Below are 17,210 nucleotides of genomic sequence, written 5' to 3'. Positions count from 1 at the left end.
CCCCGCGGGCGGCAGGAAGCGGTCGGGGTTCTCGACAGCCGGGGGCGGCCGGCGCCGAACCCACACGTGTGGGGCCCGAACGCCTCGGTCCCCACAACGCTCCCCCCGGATGCCGGGGGTCTGCCCGCAGACCTGCTGGTGGAGGGGGGGCCGTGGGGTGGGTGCCAGGGGGGGAATATGGGCTGAAATGGAGTGAAATCGATCCAAAAAAGGGGGAAAATTGACCCAAAAGAGGGTGGGATTGGCAGAAATGGCATGAAATCGACCCAAAAAGGGAGGGAAACAGACCCAAACCTGCATGAAATAGCACCAGAATGGGTAAAATCAGCCCTAAAGTGGGCCAACTTGACACAATATTTGGTGAAACACCCTCTGGACTGGGGGAAAAATAACCTGTATATGGTGACACTACCCCCAAACTAGGAGAAATTGACCCAGAAGTGGGGGAACTGACACAAAGTGGGGGAAAACGGCCCTAAACTGGGTGAAATTGGCCCAAAGTGGGTGAAACTGACCCCAAAAGGAAATGAAATTGACCCAAAAGGGGGAGAAATCCACCTGAAAGGGGGAGAAATTGACCCAAAACTGGGAGAACTGACACCAAAGTGAGGGGAAACGGCCCCAAACTGGGTGAAATTGGCCCAAAGGGGGTGAAATTGGCCCAAAGGGGGTGAAATTGGCACAAAAAATGGGCAAATTGACACAAAAACAAGCAAAACGGCATCAAAGTGTGAAACTGACCCAAAACCAGGTGAAATTGACCCAAATGGGGGCCAGCGGTGACCCCGAAGGGAGCGAAACGGACCCACACCACGGTGAAACTGAGGAGGGGGCGGAACGGCCCCAGAATGGGGTGAAACGGCCCCAAAACGGGCGCCGGGTCCCCGGGAGGGTGGGCTCAGCCAGGAGCAGCCATTGTGCTGCGAGTGTTTATTGTCCACAGTCAGCCGCGTGCGCCCGGTGCTGCGCCCCACAACTGCCCCATAGATCCCCCCAACCGCCCCATAGATCCCACCCCCAACCGCCCCATAAATCCCCCCACCCGCCCCACAGATCACCCAAGTGCTCCCCAAACTGCCTCACAGACCCACAGCTGCCCCCAAGACCCCCTATTCCCCCCTTCAACCTGCCCCATAGATCCGTCCAGACCCACACTCTGCCCCACAGACCCACAATCGCCTCTCAGCTGGTCCCACAGACCCTCCAGCTGCTCCCCAACCTTCTCCAGGGATCCCCCAGACCAATAACCTACCCCAGAGACCCCCAACCTGCCCCATTTATCCCACAACTGCCCCCCCTTCCCCCCCAAATATAAAGGCTTTGGCATGTGCAAGCAAAGAGCAAGTGTGACCCACGGAGGCCCCCAGTGCCCCCCAGTGCCCCACTGGGACCACCAGTGCCCCCCAGCGCTTCCAGTCCCGCACCACGCACAGAGACCACCCCAAGCTGCGGAGCAAGTCCATGGCCAGATCCATGGGTCACACCGCACCGTGGAGCGCCCACGAGACCCCCCCCATGGGGTATTTATGAGGCGCCCCACACCGCGGGGCAGCGCAGGGGTGATGGACCCCCCACGTGAGGCTCGCAGGCATCATGGGGGCACCTCCATGGAGCACCCCGTCCAACAGGGCACCCACGGGATGGTCATGGGGTGCCCGTTTGATGTCTATGGGGCACCCTACGCTACCGCACACCTCAGGGGTCCCATGCATGAGGCCTCCAAGCGCCCCAAGACACCTCCATGACCACCCCAGCGGTGCACCCCATCCAATGGTTCACCCATGGAACGTTCTTGTGGTGGTTGTGGAGTGTCCAGTGGACCTCTGTGGGGCACCCCACACCGTGGGGCACCTCAAGGGTGTCAGATCCCCACCCATGAGGCCCCCGAGCACCACGGGCCACCTTGAAGACCACCTCAACGGTGCACCCCACGCAACAGGGCACACGCGGGACGTTCTTGTGATGGTCACGGGGTGTCCATTGGACCTCTGTGGGGCACCCCGCACCATGAGGCACCATCAGTGGGGCTGGGGGGGGCCGCGGTGGCCTCACCCGAAGAGGCGGAGGAAGCAGGGCTGGCAGTAGGGCTTGCCCTCCTGCTCCTGGAAGGTGCCCTTGGAGAGGGGCCGGAGGCAGAAGGCGCAGACGAAGTGCTCGGGGTGGAAGCGTTGGGCCATGGCGGTGACGCACCGGCCGGCGATGGGCTCCCCGCAGCCCCGGCACAGCGAGCCCCGCCGGGCGTGGAAGTGCCGCTCGCAGTAGGGGTGGCCGCCGTCCTCGAAGAAGCTGCCCCCCACAAAGGGCGCGAAGCACTCCTGGGGACAGGGACATGGGGATGGGGACATCAGGGACCAGGGGAGGTGGGGGCGTGGGGGTGTGGGGACACCGGGACCAGCAGAGGTGGGACACAGGGACCTGAGGACACCAGGGACCAGGGGAGGTGGGGATGTGGGATGTGGGGACATCACGGACCAGGGGAGGTGGGGACATAGGGGTGGCGGGAGTCTCACCCGGCAGACGAAGCACTCGGGGTGCCAGAGCCCCTCGAGGGCGGCGATGTAGCCCTCCAGGATGGGCCGCCCGCAGCCCCGGCACCGGCTGGAGAAGAGCTCGGCAAAGTCCTGGCGGCAGTACTGCTGGCCGTCCTTCTCCAGGAAGCCTGGGGGACACCACGGGGACGGGGAGGCGTGGGGACACGGGGACACGGGAGACCACGGACGTGGGGTGTGGGGACACGGAGACACGGACGTGGGGATGGTGGGGTGGGGGGACACAGAGACACGGATGTGGGGATGGTGGGGTGTGGGGACACGGATGTGGGGTACATGGGGACACAGGGGACATGGAGGTGAGGATGGTGGGATCTGGGGACATGGGGACACGGCCGTGGTGATGAGGCCAGGAAGGAGGAGGAGAGATGTGGGGACATGGGGATGGTGGTGGGACCAGGCGGGGACGGTGAGATGTGGGGACACGGGGACACGTGAGCGCGGGATCAGGCCACAGGGACACAGTGGGACAGTGGGAGAGGGCAGGGACATGGGGGGGCCATGGGGGGCCACGAGGCAACCTGGGAGGAGAGGACGGGACACGGCAGGGGGACACGGAGGCCACCCACCCTCCTCGCCGAAGGGCTGCCCGCACTTGACGCAGCAGAAGTGCTCCGGGTGCCAGTTCTTGTCCAGCGCCGTCACCATTTTCTGGGGGGCAGGGTGGAGACAGGGACATCACTGCCAGTCCCCACCTCAGGGCTCCCACCACACCCCCTGGGGTCCCACCACCCCCAGGGCCCCCCAGAAGGTCCCACTGCCCCCCGCAGAAGGTCTCACCATCTGCCATGGCCCCCCAGGAGGTCCCACTGCTCCCAGAGTCCCCCAGAAGGTCCCATGGCCCCCCAGAAGGTCCCACCACCCCCAGAGCACCCCAGAAGATCCCGTTACACCCAAGGGGGTCCCACCACTCCCAGGGCCCCCAGGAGATCCCAGGCCCCCCCTCGCCCCCCCAGGGGTCCCCCGACCCACGTCGAGGATAGGCTGGGCGCAGCGGGCGCAGCGTGGGGAGAAGAGCCGCCCGTAGTCGCGGGGGCAGTAGGGCACCCCGTCCTTCTCGAAGAAGCTGCCGCCCCCCAGCTCCTCGCCGCAGCGGGCGCAGACGAAGTGCTCAGGGTGCCAGGCGCACCCCAAAGCCTTCACCACCTGCGGGGCGGGGGTAAGGAGAAAGGTGGGGGGGGGTCTCAAGGGATGAGACCCCATTTTGGGGTCCCAGTTGGGTGAGGTCTGGTTTGGGGGGTGGGGGCCTTCGCTTCGGGGGTGCAGCTGGCTGGGGGCAGCCCTATTTTTGGGGTGCAGTGGGGGCACCCCCAATTTAGGCTCTGCACGAAGCTAATCTCATTTTGGGGGCACACCAGAGGACATCGCCCCCCCCAACGTTTTGGGGCACAGTCCCATTTTAAGACACCCCCCAAGAAAGCCCCCACTTTGGGGTGCAGCACCAGGCACCCCCCTGCCTTCTTCTTCCCCCACCCCTTCCTCCCCCCCACCAGGGGCACCCCAAAAACCCACCTTCCCCGCGATGGGCTTCTGGCAGGACCCACAAACCCCCTTCGCCCCCGTGGGGACCCCTTGGCGGCTCAGGTCCGACTGCAGCAGCACCAGCATGGAGTCCAGGTTCTCGCCCTCAGGAATCCCCTTTTTGGGGGGGGGCTGGGGGGGGCGTAAAAAGGGGAAAAGAGAGTTAAGGAGGTGCGGGGGAAAATGGGGGGGCACACAGCCCCGAAAGCCCCCAGACTCACGGTGCGGTGGAGGTGGAAGTCGGAGAGCGAGGCCATCAGCTTATCCAGCTCCTGGGTGGCCGAGGTGGCCGAGGTGGGGGGCACCGGGGGGGTCCCAGAGCTACTTTGGGGGGGGTCAGAGAGAGGGTTGGGGGGGGTGGTGCTGATAGAGGGGTTGGTAATTGGGGATGACCCCATTTTGGAGTGCAGCTGACCCCCCCCAGACACACACACACTCACCACGGGGGGGACACCGCGACTTCAGCCTCATCTGCTGCCTCCTTCCTCTTCACCCCCTCAGGGCTCTTCAGGGGGGGGAACTGAGCCAGGATCTCATCTGGGGGGGGGTGGGGTGTGTCATGGCCAGTTTTGGGGTCTCCAGGAAGGTTTTGGGGGTTCCCGGGGTGACTTTAAGAGGCGCCCAAGGAGATTAGAGGCCCACAGAATGATTTTGGGTCTCCCCAGGGTGATTTGGGGAGGGGGCTGTGGGGGTTTAGGGTGCCCAGGGTTCTTTTTGGAGTGCTCGGGGGGGGGGTTTGGGGTGCACAGGGGGTGGGTGTGGGGCAGCCAGAGGTGATTTTGGGGTCCCTGGGAGGGATTGGGGGTTGGGGTACCTGCGATGGAGCTGTGGGTGGCGTTGAGGTCACGGAGGAGCCGGTCGAGCTCCCCCAGGCCAGGAGGAGCTGGGGGGGGCCGGGGGGGCCGGGCCTTCTGCACCGTGCTGGGGGACGGGGACACCCAGGGGTGGCACATCCCCTCCGTGTCCCCAAGGTTCCTCTCCGTGCCCCGCTCCCAGCCCTCCATCCTCCCCCCGTCCCAGATCCCACCTCCCATGCCCCCTCCTGTATCTCCTCCATGTCCCCAACATCCCCCCATGTCCCCCCCCTCATGTCCCCAATGTCCCCCCTTGTCCCAAACATCCCTCCCCATGTCCCCAACATCCCCGTACCTGTAGAGATGCTCGGTGTCCCCCCCTGTCACCTGGGGACAGGCACGTTGGGGGTTAATGGGGACCTGGGACATCATCACCCCCAATTTCCCCATCCCCGGGGTCCTCGAGGTCTCCATGTCCCCCCACCGAGTCCCTGTCCTCATCCTTGATGTCCCCATCGTCCCCATCCCAGCGGCCCCCAACCCTACTGTCCCCCATCTCCACCCCCAAGTCCCCAAGGTCCTTCATGTCGCCAAAGCCCCCCACATCCCCAAAGCCCCCCATGTCCCCAAAGCCCCCATGTCTCCAAGATCCCCAGCATCCCCAGGGCCCCTCATGGCCCAGTGTCCCAAAGCCACTCAATGTCCCCAAGTCCCCAACATCCCCAAAGTACCCCAATGTCCTTCATGTCCCCAAAGCCCCCAGGGACCCCAATGGTCCCAAGGTCCCCAATGTCCCCAAAGTCCCCCACATCCCCAAAGCCCCCCATGTCCCTAAGGCCCTTCCATGTCCCCAATATCCCCAGTGTCCCCCAGTGTCCCCAGGGCCCCTCACCGCCCCAGTGTCCCAAGCCCCTTCAGTGTCCCCAACATCCCCCAAAGCCCCCCATGTCCCCAGATGACCGAGCTCACTGGGCCGTAGGGGGGCGGGGGTGGCCGGGGGGGGTCCCCGCTGTGGGTGGGGGGCGGGTGTTGGGGTGCCGCCCCCCCAGGCGGGTCCGTCAGCAGCACCGGCCGCCGCGCGAGGTGCGACGTCGTCGTCTCCAGGTCGGCCAAGAGGGCATCTGGGGGGGAGGAGATGGTGAGGGACCCAGCATCCAGCACCCATGGACCCAGCACGCATCCATCCCGGCACCCATGGACCCCAGCACCCATATCCCCTAGGGGACCCAGGCATCCCAGCACCCACAGATCCAGGCGCACCGGCACCCATGCATCCCAGCACCCCTGTCCCCTAGGGCACCCACCCATCCAGCACCCATGGACCCAGTGTCCCAGCACCCATCGTCCCAGCACCCACAGACCCCAGCACCCATGTCCCCTAGGGACCCACCCACCCAGCACCCATGGACCCAGTGTCCCAGCACCCATCCGTCCCAGCACCCACAGACCCCAGCACCCATGTCCCCTAGGGGACCCAGGCACCTGGGCACCCATCCGTCCCAGCACCCACATCACGTAGGAGACCCCCGTGTCCCAGGCACCCATCCATCCCAGCACCCATGGACCCAGTGTCCCAGCACCCATCCATCCCAGCACCCACAGACCCCAGCACCCATGTCCCCTAGGGGACCCAGGCACCTGGGCACCCATCCGTCCCAGCACCCATGTCACGTAGGGGACCCCCGTGTCCCAGGCACCCATCCATCCCAGCACCCATGGACCCAGTGTCCCAGCACCCATCCATCCCAGCACCCACAGACCCCAGCACCCATGTCCCCTAGGGGACCCAGGCACCTGGGCACCCATCCGTCCCAGCACCCACGTCACGTAGGGGACCCCCGTGTCCCAGGCACCCATCCATCCCAGCACCCATGGACCCAGTGTCCCAGCACCCATCCGTCCCAGCACCCACAGACCCCAGCACCCATGTCCCCTAGGGGACCCAGGCACCTGGGCACCCATCCGTCCCAGCACCCATGTCACGTAGGAGACCCCCGTGTCCCAGGCACCCATCCATCCCAGCACCCACAGACCCCAGTGCCCAGGCACTCACCTCCCCTAGGGGACCCCAGCGTTCAGGCATCCACTATCCCAGCACCCACGGTTGCGACGTCCCAGCACCCCTGTCCCGTCCCAGCACCCACGGACCCCGGCCCCGAGCACCCGCCGCCCCGCCAGCACCCGGGACACCCGAGGGGACGGATGGAGGGACGGACAGCGGGACGGACGGACAGGGGGACAACCGGACGGACAGCGGGACGGACGGAGGGACAGACGGACGGACTCACCCAGGTCCTCCATGGCCGGGCCTGGGCGCGGCCCCCCGTGACGTCGCCCCGCGCGGGCCCCTCGGTGCCCATGTATGGAAGCGGCCGGACGGCCGGGCCGGGGCGGGGGGTGCGGGGGGGCCGGACGTCTGGGGCCGTGGGGTGCGGGGGGGCAGGATGCTCGTGCCCGTGGGGTATGGGGGGGGCGGACACTGGGGTCCGTGGGGTACGGGGGCCACACCCGGGGTCCGTGGGGTACGGGGATCCTTTGGGGTGCCCCACATCCCGGGGTCCGTGGGGTATTTGGGGGGGGGGGGGCACACCCTGGGGTCCGTGGGGTGCGGGTAGGGGGCAGACACGGGGGTCCGTGGGGTACAAGGGCCCCGATCCCCTGGGGCCCGTGGGGTGCGGGTGTAGGGGTCCGTGGGGTGCGGGGGGCGGTGGGTGCAGGGGTCCATGGGGTCTGTGGGGTCCAGGGGTGGCAGATTGGGGGGGTCCTCACCACGCGGGAGCAGTTTCACCTCCTTTATTGCGAGCCGCCATTGCTACAGTCACGACCCCAAAACCCCGTGAAATCAACCCGAAACCAGGCGCCCCCCCCACACCATCATCCCGCCCTGACACTGTGGGGATGCCCCATAACTTGGGGGGGGGGGGTGGTGTCCCCCTGTCACCCCGGGGGGTGCCCTGAAACTGTGCCTTCCTCCCCAAATCTGGGCCTCTTCCTTCCCTTCTGCCACCTTGGGGGTCCGCAAGGTCCCCATGGGGGTCTGTCCACCCCCCCCAGCCTCATCTTCATCATCAAAAAGCCTCAACGTCTAGATGAGGTTCTCAAGGTCCTCAGGGGGTTCCTCAAGTCCGTGGGGGAGGGCGTCCCTAGCCCTGTCTTCATCATCAAAAAGGGTCTCAACAGGTAGAGGGGACCCCCAAGGTCCTCACGGGGCTCCCCCACCGCCCTGGCCTCATCTTCATCATTGAAAAAGGCCTTAACATCTAGAGCAGGACCCAAGGTCCTCATGGGGGTCCCCGAGGTCCCCACAAGGGTCCAAAACCTCCATGTCCTCCTCATCTTCATCTAAGGGGTCTCCAAAGCCACTACGATCCTTCAGTGCGTCCAAGATCAATGGCCGTTCTCAAGGTCTTAGATCCCTTCACCTCCGTGCCTTCCCTGTCCTCACCTAAGGGGTCCCCAACACCCACAGAGGGGTCCCAAAGAAGGTCCACAAAGTCCTCCCTAAGGTCCCCGTGGAGGTCCCTGAAGGTGTCCTCCACCTCCTCAAGGTCCCTAAAGGTGTTCTCAAGATCTCAGAGAGCTCTCCTGACCTCTTTTTCCCCCTCATCTCTGCCTAAGAGGTCCCTCACAGCCATAAAGGGGTCCTCCAGGGTGTCCCCAAGGTGTTAGAAAGGTCCCGTTACCTCCATGTCCTCCTGATTTTCATCTAAGGGGTCCCCAAGACCTGTAAAAGGGCCCCAAAGGTCTTAGAGAAGTCCTCTGACCTCCATGCCCACGTCATCTTCATCTAAGGGGTCCTTAATATCCAGAGGGATCCCCAAGGTCTTGGAGAGGTCCCTGACCTCCATGTTCTCCTTGTCCTCATCTAAGGGGTCCCCAACGCCCATGCAGTGGTCCCCAAAGGGGTCCCCAAGGTCCTATAGAGGTCCCTGACCTCCATATCCTCCTCGTTGTCATCTAAGGGGTCCCCAACACCCATGCAGTGGTCCCCAAGATCCCCAAAGGGGTCCCCAAGGTCCTGCTGGGGGTCCCCAAGGTCCTAGAGAGGCCCCTTGAGCTCCATGTCCACATCGCCTTCACCTAAGGGGTCCCCAGCCTCCACAGAGGGCTCCCCAAAGGGGTCTGCCACGTCCCTGAGGTCTCCCTGGGTGCCCCCGAGGTCCTCGCAAGGGACCCCGAAGTCATCCTCCAGGTCCCCGAGGTCCTCCTGCACATCCTCGAGGTCCCCATTGGCGTCTCCGGGGGGTCGCAGCAGGGGGTCGCGCCCACCCCACGGCTCCCCCATATCAAGGTGGGGCCGAGCCCCCCGGGGCCCCATGGCAGCCATCAGGGCCCGGGCTAGGCGAGGGGGACATCGGGCCAGCCGGGCCACCCGGACCAAGCGGGGGGCCACGATGTGGGGCGGCCCCCCGAGAATGGCCTGGGCGGCCCGGGCGGCCAAGGGGACGCAGCCCCACCGCTCGGCCAAGGCCCACAGGGCGCTGGGGGACGCGGTGACGGCGGCGGCCACGGCGCCCTCAAAGCCGTCCACCAGGTAACGGCGGGCCAGGGCGATGGCGGCACCGGCGGCAGCGGGGGACACCGGGGGGGACAGGAGGGGACACCCGTCCCTGGGGTGGCCCCGGCAGCCGTGGACAAAGTGGAGGAGGAGGAGGAGGGGGCGGCGGGGGGCACAGCCCAAGGCCACCGCTGCCTGGCGAGCCTCGGCGAAGGCCCCCCCCAGCATGGCTCCCAGGACGGGGGACCCCGGGCCAGCGCCTCCCGGGCCACCGGCACCCCGGGGTGGGCCCCGTTGGGGAGGAGGAGGAGGTCGTGGGGGGTCTGGGTGTAGGGACACGTTGGGGACACGGGGGGATGCGTGGCTGGGTGGGTCGGGGATGCTGGGGGGACTGGGTATGGAGGCGGAGATGGGTTGGAGGAGCTTGGGGACACCTGGGACAGGGGTTGGAGGAGCTTGGGGACACCTGGGGACAGGGGGATGGTTGAGGAGATGGGCTGGAGGACACAGGGGACAGCTGGGGACCCGGATGGTTGGGGATGGTGGTCAAAGGGGTTTGGGGACACCTGGGGACACAGGGATAGTTGGGGACACGGGTTGGAGGACCTCAGGGACACGTGGGGACAGGAGTCGGGGAGGTTTGAGGACAATGGAGGAGAAGAGGATAATAGGGGACGTTTGGGGTGTCTTGGGCCCACTTGGGAATGGGGGCTGGGAGGGTTTGGAGACAGCTGGGGACAAGAGGATGCTCGGGGATGCTTAGCAGCCCTTGGGGACACTTGGGGACAGGGGGTCCCTGGGGAAACCTGTGGACATGGGGACACAGGGGACAGCAGGGGTGGGGGGTAGAGGGTCACAGGGGACAGGGAACACGGGGACCCTGCGGGTCCCCACGAGTCATCAGCGTCCCCGAGTCCATCCGTGTGTCCCCATGGGTCCCCATGTCCGTTGGTGCACCCCGGTGTGTCCCCAGTGTCACCGTGTCCATCCGCAGGAGAGGTAGCGTGGCCGTCCACGTGTCCCCAGGTGTCCTCGGTGTCCCCAAAGGCATCCGTGCGTCCCCACGGGTCCTCGAGGTCCTTGTGTCGGTCCAGAGGTCTCTGCAGGTCACCGTTTCCCCAAGAGCGTCGCCACCGTCCCTGTCCGTCCGCCTGTCCCCACAGGTCCTCGGCATCCCCGTGTCCCCACGGGTCCTCGGCGTCCCTGTCGCCGTGCACCTGCGGGTCCCCCGTGTCCCCAAGAGCGCCTGTGGGTCCGTCGACGTTCCCAGTGTCCCCATCTGGATGTCCCCAAGGGATCCCCGATGTCCCCAGCATCCCCATACATCTGTCCCCATGAGTCCCTAACAATCCCGATGTCCCCAGCCGGGTCCTCCGTGTCCCCACCTGGGTGACCCCACAGCCCCTCAACGATCCTCCACATCCCCAACGATCCCCAGCGGCCTCAGTGTCCCCATCCACACGTCCCCAGCGCCCCATGGGGCCGTACCTGCAGGTCCTCGGCACTGGAGTGTCCCGGCGTGTCCTCGCCGTCCCCCGGCGTGTCCCCGGCGTGTCCCCGCAGAAGGGCGATGGCATCGGCAGCGTAGAGGGCGAAGGCGGGGGGTGGCTCGTAGGGGGACGCGGGGCCCCGGGCCACCGCCGAGAGCAGCAGGGCCACCGCACCCCCTCCCCACAGCAGGCCCCGCGCCGGGGACGCCGGCCTGTACATGCCAAGGACACGTGTCACGCCAGCATCACGGCAATGTGACACCAATGCTGTAGGTGATGCCACACCAGTGCCGGGGGTTGTACCAACACCGCGGGTCACACCGGCGTGACAATGACTCGGGCCACGCCAACGTGGTGCCGCCAACGCGGGTCACGCCAACGTGACATCGACACCGCGGGTCCTGGCAGCGACGTGGGTCACGGCAACGTGACGCCAACGTGACACCGACGTCATGGGTCACACCAACATGACGCCAACGCTGTAGGTGATGCCAATGTCACACGGGTCACGCCAACGCCGTGGGTCACGCCAACGTGACGCCAATGACGTCACGCCAACGCGTGGGGGAAGCTATAGGGTCTAGGGCCACCCCCCACCGTGCGGGACACTGGGCCGCATGAGCCAATGACACATCAACGACTCGCCGATGACGGGGGGAGCACACAGAGGGAATGTATAGCAGGCCTATAGGCAGATCTATAGGGGAACTACAGAGCTACAGGTAGGAAATCTACATGACATCTATGGGGCACCTATAGGGGACCAACAGGGCTGCTTATGGGGCAGCTACAGGGAACCTATGGGGCTGCCTGTGGGAGTTCTGCAGGGGGCCTATAGGTTATCTATAGACGGGGGCACTGGGGATCTATAGAGGCTTTCCAGGGGCTCTGTGGGGCCAGCAACAGGAGATCTATAGGAAATCCCTACGTCTGTAGGGTCTGTGATGGGGAATCTATAGGGAATACTTATGGAACTGGCTACAGTGGCTCTTTGGGGCCACCTATAGAGAACATACAACGGATGCGCTGCCTCGGCTAAAGAAATCTACACCGAGCACCTACGTGGGACCCGCAGGCCGTTTCTGGGACCCCACACGGACCCTACGAGGCTCCATAAGCACTGGAGACAAGTGAACAAGCGGGAACCTGCGAGGTGACCCCCTGGGTGGGTTATGGGGCCGGTTCTGGAGGGCTACGGGGGCCATAGGGGGCCACAGGGGCTCTATAGGGGACGGATAAGGCTCTATGGGGGACTTATGGGCCCGGGTGCAGGGGAACAAGCGGGGGATCTCCCAGGCGAGTTATGGGGGGCCATGGGGGGATGTAGACTGTGCATAGGAGACATATAGAGCTCTGCAGGGAACGTACGGGCTCAGCTGCAGGGGAATGCATGAGGGACCCCCCCCCAGGTGAGCTACGGGGCGGTTCTGGGGGGCCCCGAGGGCTGCAGGGACACCACAGCAGGGAACCTATAGGGTCTCTATAGGGTCAGTACCTGGCGAGCAGGGGCAGGGCGGTGGCGCAGGCCAGGCGGGCCGGCGGGGCCCCGCAGCGCAGCATGTGGGTCAGCAGCCCCACGCCGAAGGGGGCCGCCGCCGCCGCCCCCAGGTTGCGCAGGAGTCCCTCACCTGGGGCGGGAGACACAGGGAGGTATTGGGGGATCAGGGCCAGAGGACCCCACCTCCTCCCCCCATGAGACCCAAAACAGCACCCAGGACCCCCAAAAGCCCCCAGGGACTCCCAGAGACCTCCAGAGACTCCAAGGACTCCTAAAGGCCCCCCCAAGGACCCCCAAAGCCCCCCAGGGACAACTGGAGACCCCCGAAAGCCACTGGGGACCCCCTAAAGACACCTCAGGACTCCCCAGTAGCCCCAAAAAAGCCACTCAGGACCCCCCAGGGACCTCCAGTAGCCCTGCCAGTGACACCCAAAGACTACCCAGGACCTCCTGGGACCCCCAAAAGTCCACCAAGGACCCCCAATAATACTGCAGGGACTCCTCAGGGTCCTCCAATAGCCCGCTGGGGACACCTCAGAGACCCCTAAAGGCCACCCAGGACTCCCTGGGGACCCCCAACAGTCCCCCAAGACCCCCTGGGGACCCCAGAGGCCAACAAGGACCCCCAGGGACCCCCAGAGGGCCCCCCCCGGAATCCCAAAGGCCAGCCATGACTCCTGGGGATCCCAATTACCTCCCTGAAGACCCCACAACTCACCCAGCTCCTTGAGGCGCGCCTGCCGGGGATGCGGGGGGTCGGTCGGACGTCGGGGTCCCCCAGGCCGCGAGAGCTCCTCGGCCTGGGGGGGTGCGAGGCCAAGGACCAGCCAGGAGCGGAGCAGGGAGGGGACGTAAGCCCGGACCAGCGACCCCAAAAAAGCGGGTGCCCCGTCAGGCGCTGCAGCACCCGGGCAGCCCGGGGGGCCGGGGCAGGGACCCCCGTCAGGTAGCGGAGGAGCCCCGAAACGACGGGGGCCGTGGCCAGGGCTCGGCTGGGCTCGTCGGCGGCTGCCAGGCGCCCCAGGAGCAGGAGAGCGGGGGCTTCGGGGAGCCACGGGTCTCCCTCGCCCACCCCCCGGGGCAGGGCCAGGGCCCCCATGGGGGGCAGGCGGCGGCGGGGGGGCGAGGGGCAGCGAGGGGGGGCAGCAGGGGCCGGCGGGGAGGGCGGCGGGGAGGCAGCTTCAGAGAGGAGCCAGGACCTGGGGGGAGAAATAGGGGGAGTGAGCAGTGGGCGGGGGGGCAGGGGTAGCCCTGGACCCCCGGTATGGCACTAAGGGACAGCCTGGACCCCCGCCGCCCCCAGCACTGAGGGCTGGGGACCCCCCCCCACACCCCTGTTTTATTGTCGAGGGCGACCCCAGGGCTGCCCCCCCCCCAGCCCAGAGGTGACAAGGACCCCAAAGGCGACCCCAGGGACCCCCCCAAGGTCCCAAAGCCCCCCAGTGACCCCCCTCAAGGCCCCAAAGCCCCCCAGGGACTCCTCTCAAGGCCTCAGAGCCCCACCAGGGATCCCCCTCAAGGTCCCAGAGCCCCCCAAGGGACCCCCCTCAAGGCCCCAGAGCCCCCCAGGAGGTGTCCAAGCCCTGCAGCCCCCCCAAATTCCGTCCCTCTGTCCGTCCCCCCACTCACTTGAGTCCCCGCAGGCTCCCGGCGGCCGCCCCGGCCCCGGGTGGCCCAGGCAGCTCCCGGGGAAGATCACAGGAGGCGGCGGCTTCATCCTGCTCCTCGTCCTCTTCCTCCTCGTCCTCCTCTTCCTCCTCCTCGTCCTCCCGGTCAGCACGGGCCCGCAGGACATCGGCCAGCAGCGGGACGAGGCCCCGCGCCTCCATGGCCGCCAGCGCCTCCTGGTCGTAGGCGAAGGCGGCCAGGGCCAGGAGGACGCGGGGACGCCAGGGCCGGGCGCGGGGCTCGGCCAGGAGGCGCAGGAGCAGCCCCAGCCCCCCGGCCGCCCGCACCCGCGCCCGGTTGACGGCCTCCCGGCACAGCAGGCAGAGCGCCCGGACGGCGACGGCACCGGCGGCGACGCCGGGGGCCGCCAGCACCCTCCTCACCTCCTCGGCCACCGCCTCCACGGCCCCCGCGGCCCCCAGGGCCGGCCGGAGCGGGGCACGGGCGCAGGCGTTGGCGATGGCTCCCAGGGCGGGCTGGCGATGGTCCCGCTTGGCGTGGGCGGCCAAAGCGGCCAGGGCAGGCAGAGCCGGGGCCACGTCGTCGGCCGAGGGGCCGGGGCTGTCGGTGAGACCCCGCAGGGCTCGGGCCAGGGCCAGGCAGGCAGGGTGGGCCGGGGAGAGGGCGGCCAGGCGGGCGGCCAGGGCTCGGACGGCCCCGGCGCGGCCCAGGGCTCGTCGGGGGGCCGGGGCGGCCCCCAGGATGCGGAGGGCGCGGGCGGCGCTGTGCAGGCACTCGGGGGTGCCGCAGGAGGCGGCCAGGGACACCAGGAGGGGGCCGGCACCTGCGGGGGACACGGGCAGAGTTACAGGGGGATGTGGAGGGGACACCCCGAGGGTCCTCCCAGGCAATTAAGGGGGGCGCTGGGGACACCCCTGGGGATGTACGGGGGTGCTAGGGGCAGGTTGGGGACGTCCCGCTGCTCGCAGCGATGGAAAACGCATTGGGGGATGCGCTGGGGACACAGGGACCTGTTGGGGGAGGGGTTGGGTACATCATGAATACCTGAGGGACCCCAACAATACAGAAGGGACCTCCCCAGGTATCTTGGGGACACCCAAAGGACCCCTGAGAACACCTAGGGGACTTCATGGACAGCCAAGGGACCCCCAAAAGCACTTCAGGGGACCCCTGGGGACACCCTGGGGACCCACCAAGGGATCCCTGGGGGACTTGTGGACACCCAAGGCACCCCTGGGAGCACGCACGGGTGCCCTGCAGACCTCGGGGACCCCCAAGGACACCCAAGGCCCCTCAGGGACCCTCGCTCACCGGCGTCGAGGACGTCACGGGCACCGTCGGGCTCCAGGGCCAGGTTGGCGAGGGCGCGGGCCACCCGGTTCTGCACGCTCTCGGGCCCCGGCGAGGACAGCAGGGCCACTGCGGGGACAGAGGTCACCGCTGGGGACAGGTCATGGGTCAGAGGCCACCGCAAGGGACCGGGGACACCCTCAGGGACAGGTTAGGGGTCAGAGGCCATCGCTGGGGACACAGGGACACCCCCAGGGACAGGTCAGGGGTCAGAGGTCACCACCAGGGACACGGGGACACCTGCACAGACTGGTCAGGGGTCAGAGGTCACCACTAGGGACAGGTCAGGGGTCACTGGGGCAGGGTTCAGGACTCTCCCATCGCCCTCATTGGGGCCTTGGACTGAACCATTCCCGGGCATGGGAGGGTCGGGAGCCGACCCATTCCCAGTACCGGGGCGGGGGGGGAAGGCACATCTGGGCTCCTTTAATCCCCCTGGGGCGGGGGGGGGTGGTGTGTCCAGACCCACTCCCAGTGTGTGTGGGGGGGCTCTGGGCTGTCCCACTGCCCCTATGGGGGGGGTCCAGACCCACCCCCAGCATGCAGGGGGGCTCTGGGCTGTCCCACTGCCCCTATGGGGGGGTCCAGACCCACTCCCAGTGTATGGGGGGGGCTCCGGGTTGTCCCACTGTCCCTATGGGGGGGGTCCAGACCCACTCCCAGTATGTGGGGGGGCTCCGGGCTGTCCCACTGCCCCCATGGGGGGGTTCAGACCCATTCCTTGTATGGAGGGGCTCTGGGCTGTCCCACTCCCCCTATAGGGGGGGCTCTAGGCTGTCCCACTCCCCCCGTGTGGGGGTCTAGACCCACTCCCTCTATGGAGGGGCTCTGGGCCGTCCCACTCCCCCTACAGGGGGGGCTCTGGGCTGTCCCACTCCCGCCGCGGGGTGGCTCAGCCCCGCTCCCAGCCGCCCCCAGGAGCTCCCGGCGCCGGCACTCACCGAGGCGGGGGACGCCGCCGAGGCGCCGGGCCTGCCGGCGGCAGCCGGGCTCGGTGCAGCAGTTCCCGAGGACGCTGAGGGCCAGGTCGAGTGTGCGGCGGGGCCGCTCGGGCCCCAGCAGCTCCAGCAGCGGCCCCAACCCCCCCCGCTCCCGGAACCGAGCGGCGCCTCCCGGCCGCCGGGTGTGGCGGGTCCGCAGCGCCAGCAGCGCCCGGGCCAGCCCCGGCTCGGCCGCCGCCCGCACCGCCTCCACGCACCAGCCCAGCGGCTCCGACATGGCGGCGGCGGCCGGGCCCGGCCCGGCCCGGCGGGGCGGACGGTGGCCGGGAGGGCCGCGGGGCACGCCGGGAAACGGAGTCCGCCGGGGGCGGGGCTGCGGCTCCCGGGGGGCGTGGCCGGTAAACGCAGTCCGCCCAGGGGCGGGGCGGGGCGCGGGGCGGGGCTACAGGCTGCGTGTTTTGTAGATGGAGCCCGCTGCTGGGTCCGGTAACGGCGTTACAGCCGTCAACGGTTCTTGCTTGCGCTTAGTCTTAGAAAATCCAGGGTCTCTGTTAAATTCCTCGCTAATTCTAAAGACGGGACAAAGACAAACAGGGCTGTGAAAAACAACTTTGTGATGTCTAAATTAACTTGATTCCCAAACCCTGGCGCCGGAGGAGAGGTAAGTCCAGTGAGAACCAGAACAGTATCTTCTCCTTGAGGCCACCTGCACAGAAGCACAATTAGGGGGGATTGAGACCACCAGAGACCACCCAAGACCCCTTCCCCAAGTTAGCACGTGTGCGCAACGACAATTACATGATGTATTAGCATATGCACAAGTTTCTTGGAATAGGTGGGTTTTTCTTGGAATTATACGAATATTCACTTTTCTGTAACGCATATAATGAGCAAGCTTTTGTCCCCGGGTGTGCGTGCCAGGAGGACGGATCCCCCACGC

The 17,210-nt window shown here is 67.0% G+C and overlaps 2 protein-coding genes across 2 annotated transcripts; both read right to left on the bottom strand.

Annotated features, from left to right (window-relative positions):
• Positions 1-1,951: 1,951 nt before the first annotated feature.
• On the bottom strand, positions 1,952-9,200 carry TGFB1I1 (transforming growth factor beta 1 induced transcript 1). Its single transcript, XM_068424813.1, is given in 11 exon segments — positions 1,952-2,315; positions 2,511-2,659; positions 3,119-3,200; positions 3,522-3,695; positions 4,062-4,190; positions 4,193-4,394; positions 4,514-4,607; positions 4,885-4,991; positions 5,220-5,251; positions 5,834-5,985; positions 7,153-9,200. Coding segments are annotated over 11 exon segments (1,401 nt in total). The 5' UTR covers positions 7,166-9,200; the 3' UTR covers positions 1,952-2,048.
• A 930-nt stretch (positions 9,201-10,130) lies between these two features.
• On the bottom strand, positions 10,131-16,547 carry ARMC5 (armadillo repeat containing 5). The gene is given in 8 exon segments (XM_068424806.1): positions 10,131-10,608; positions 10,851-11,064; positions 12,348-12,480; positions 13,069-13,239; positions 13,242-13,549; positions 13,980-14,802; positions 15,291-15,419; positions 16,271-16,547. Coding segments are annotated over 8 exon segments (2,448 nt in total). The 3' UTR covers positions 10,131-10,215.
• Between the last annotated feature and the right edge of the window lie 663 nt (positions 16,548-17,210).

This window comes from Nyctibius grandis, unplaced genomic scaffold (assembly GCF_013368605.1).
Source record: "Nyctibius grandis isolate bNycGra1 unplaced genomic scaffold, bNycGra1.pri scaffold_87_arrow_ctg1, whole genome shotgun sequence".
Taxonomy (NCBI): Eukaryota; Metazoa; Chordata; class Aves; order Nyctibiiformes; family Nyctibiidae; genus Nyctibius; species Nyctibius grandis.
This window is presented reverse-complemented; position numbering and strand designations above follow the sequence as displayed.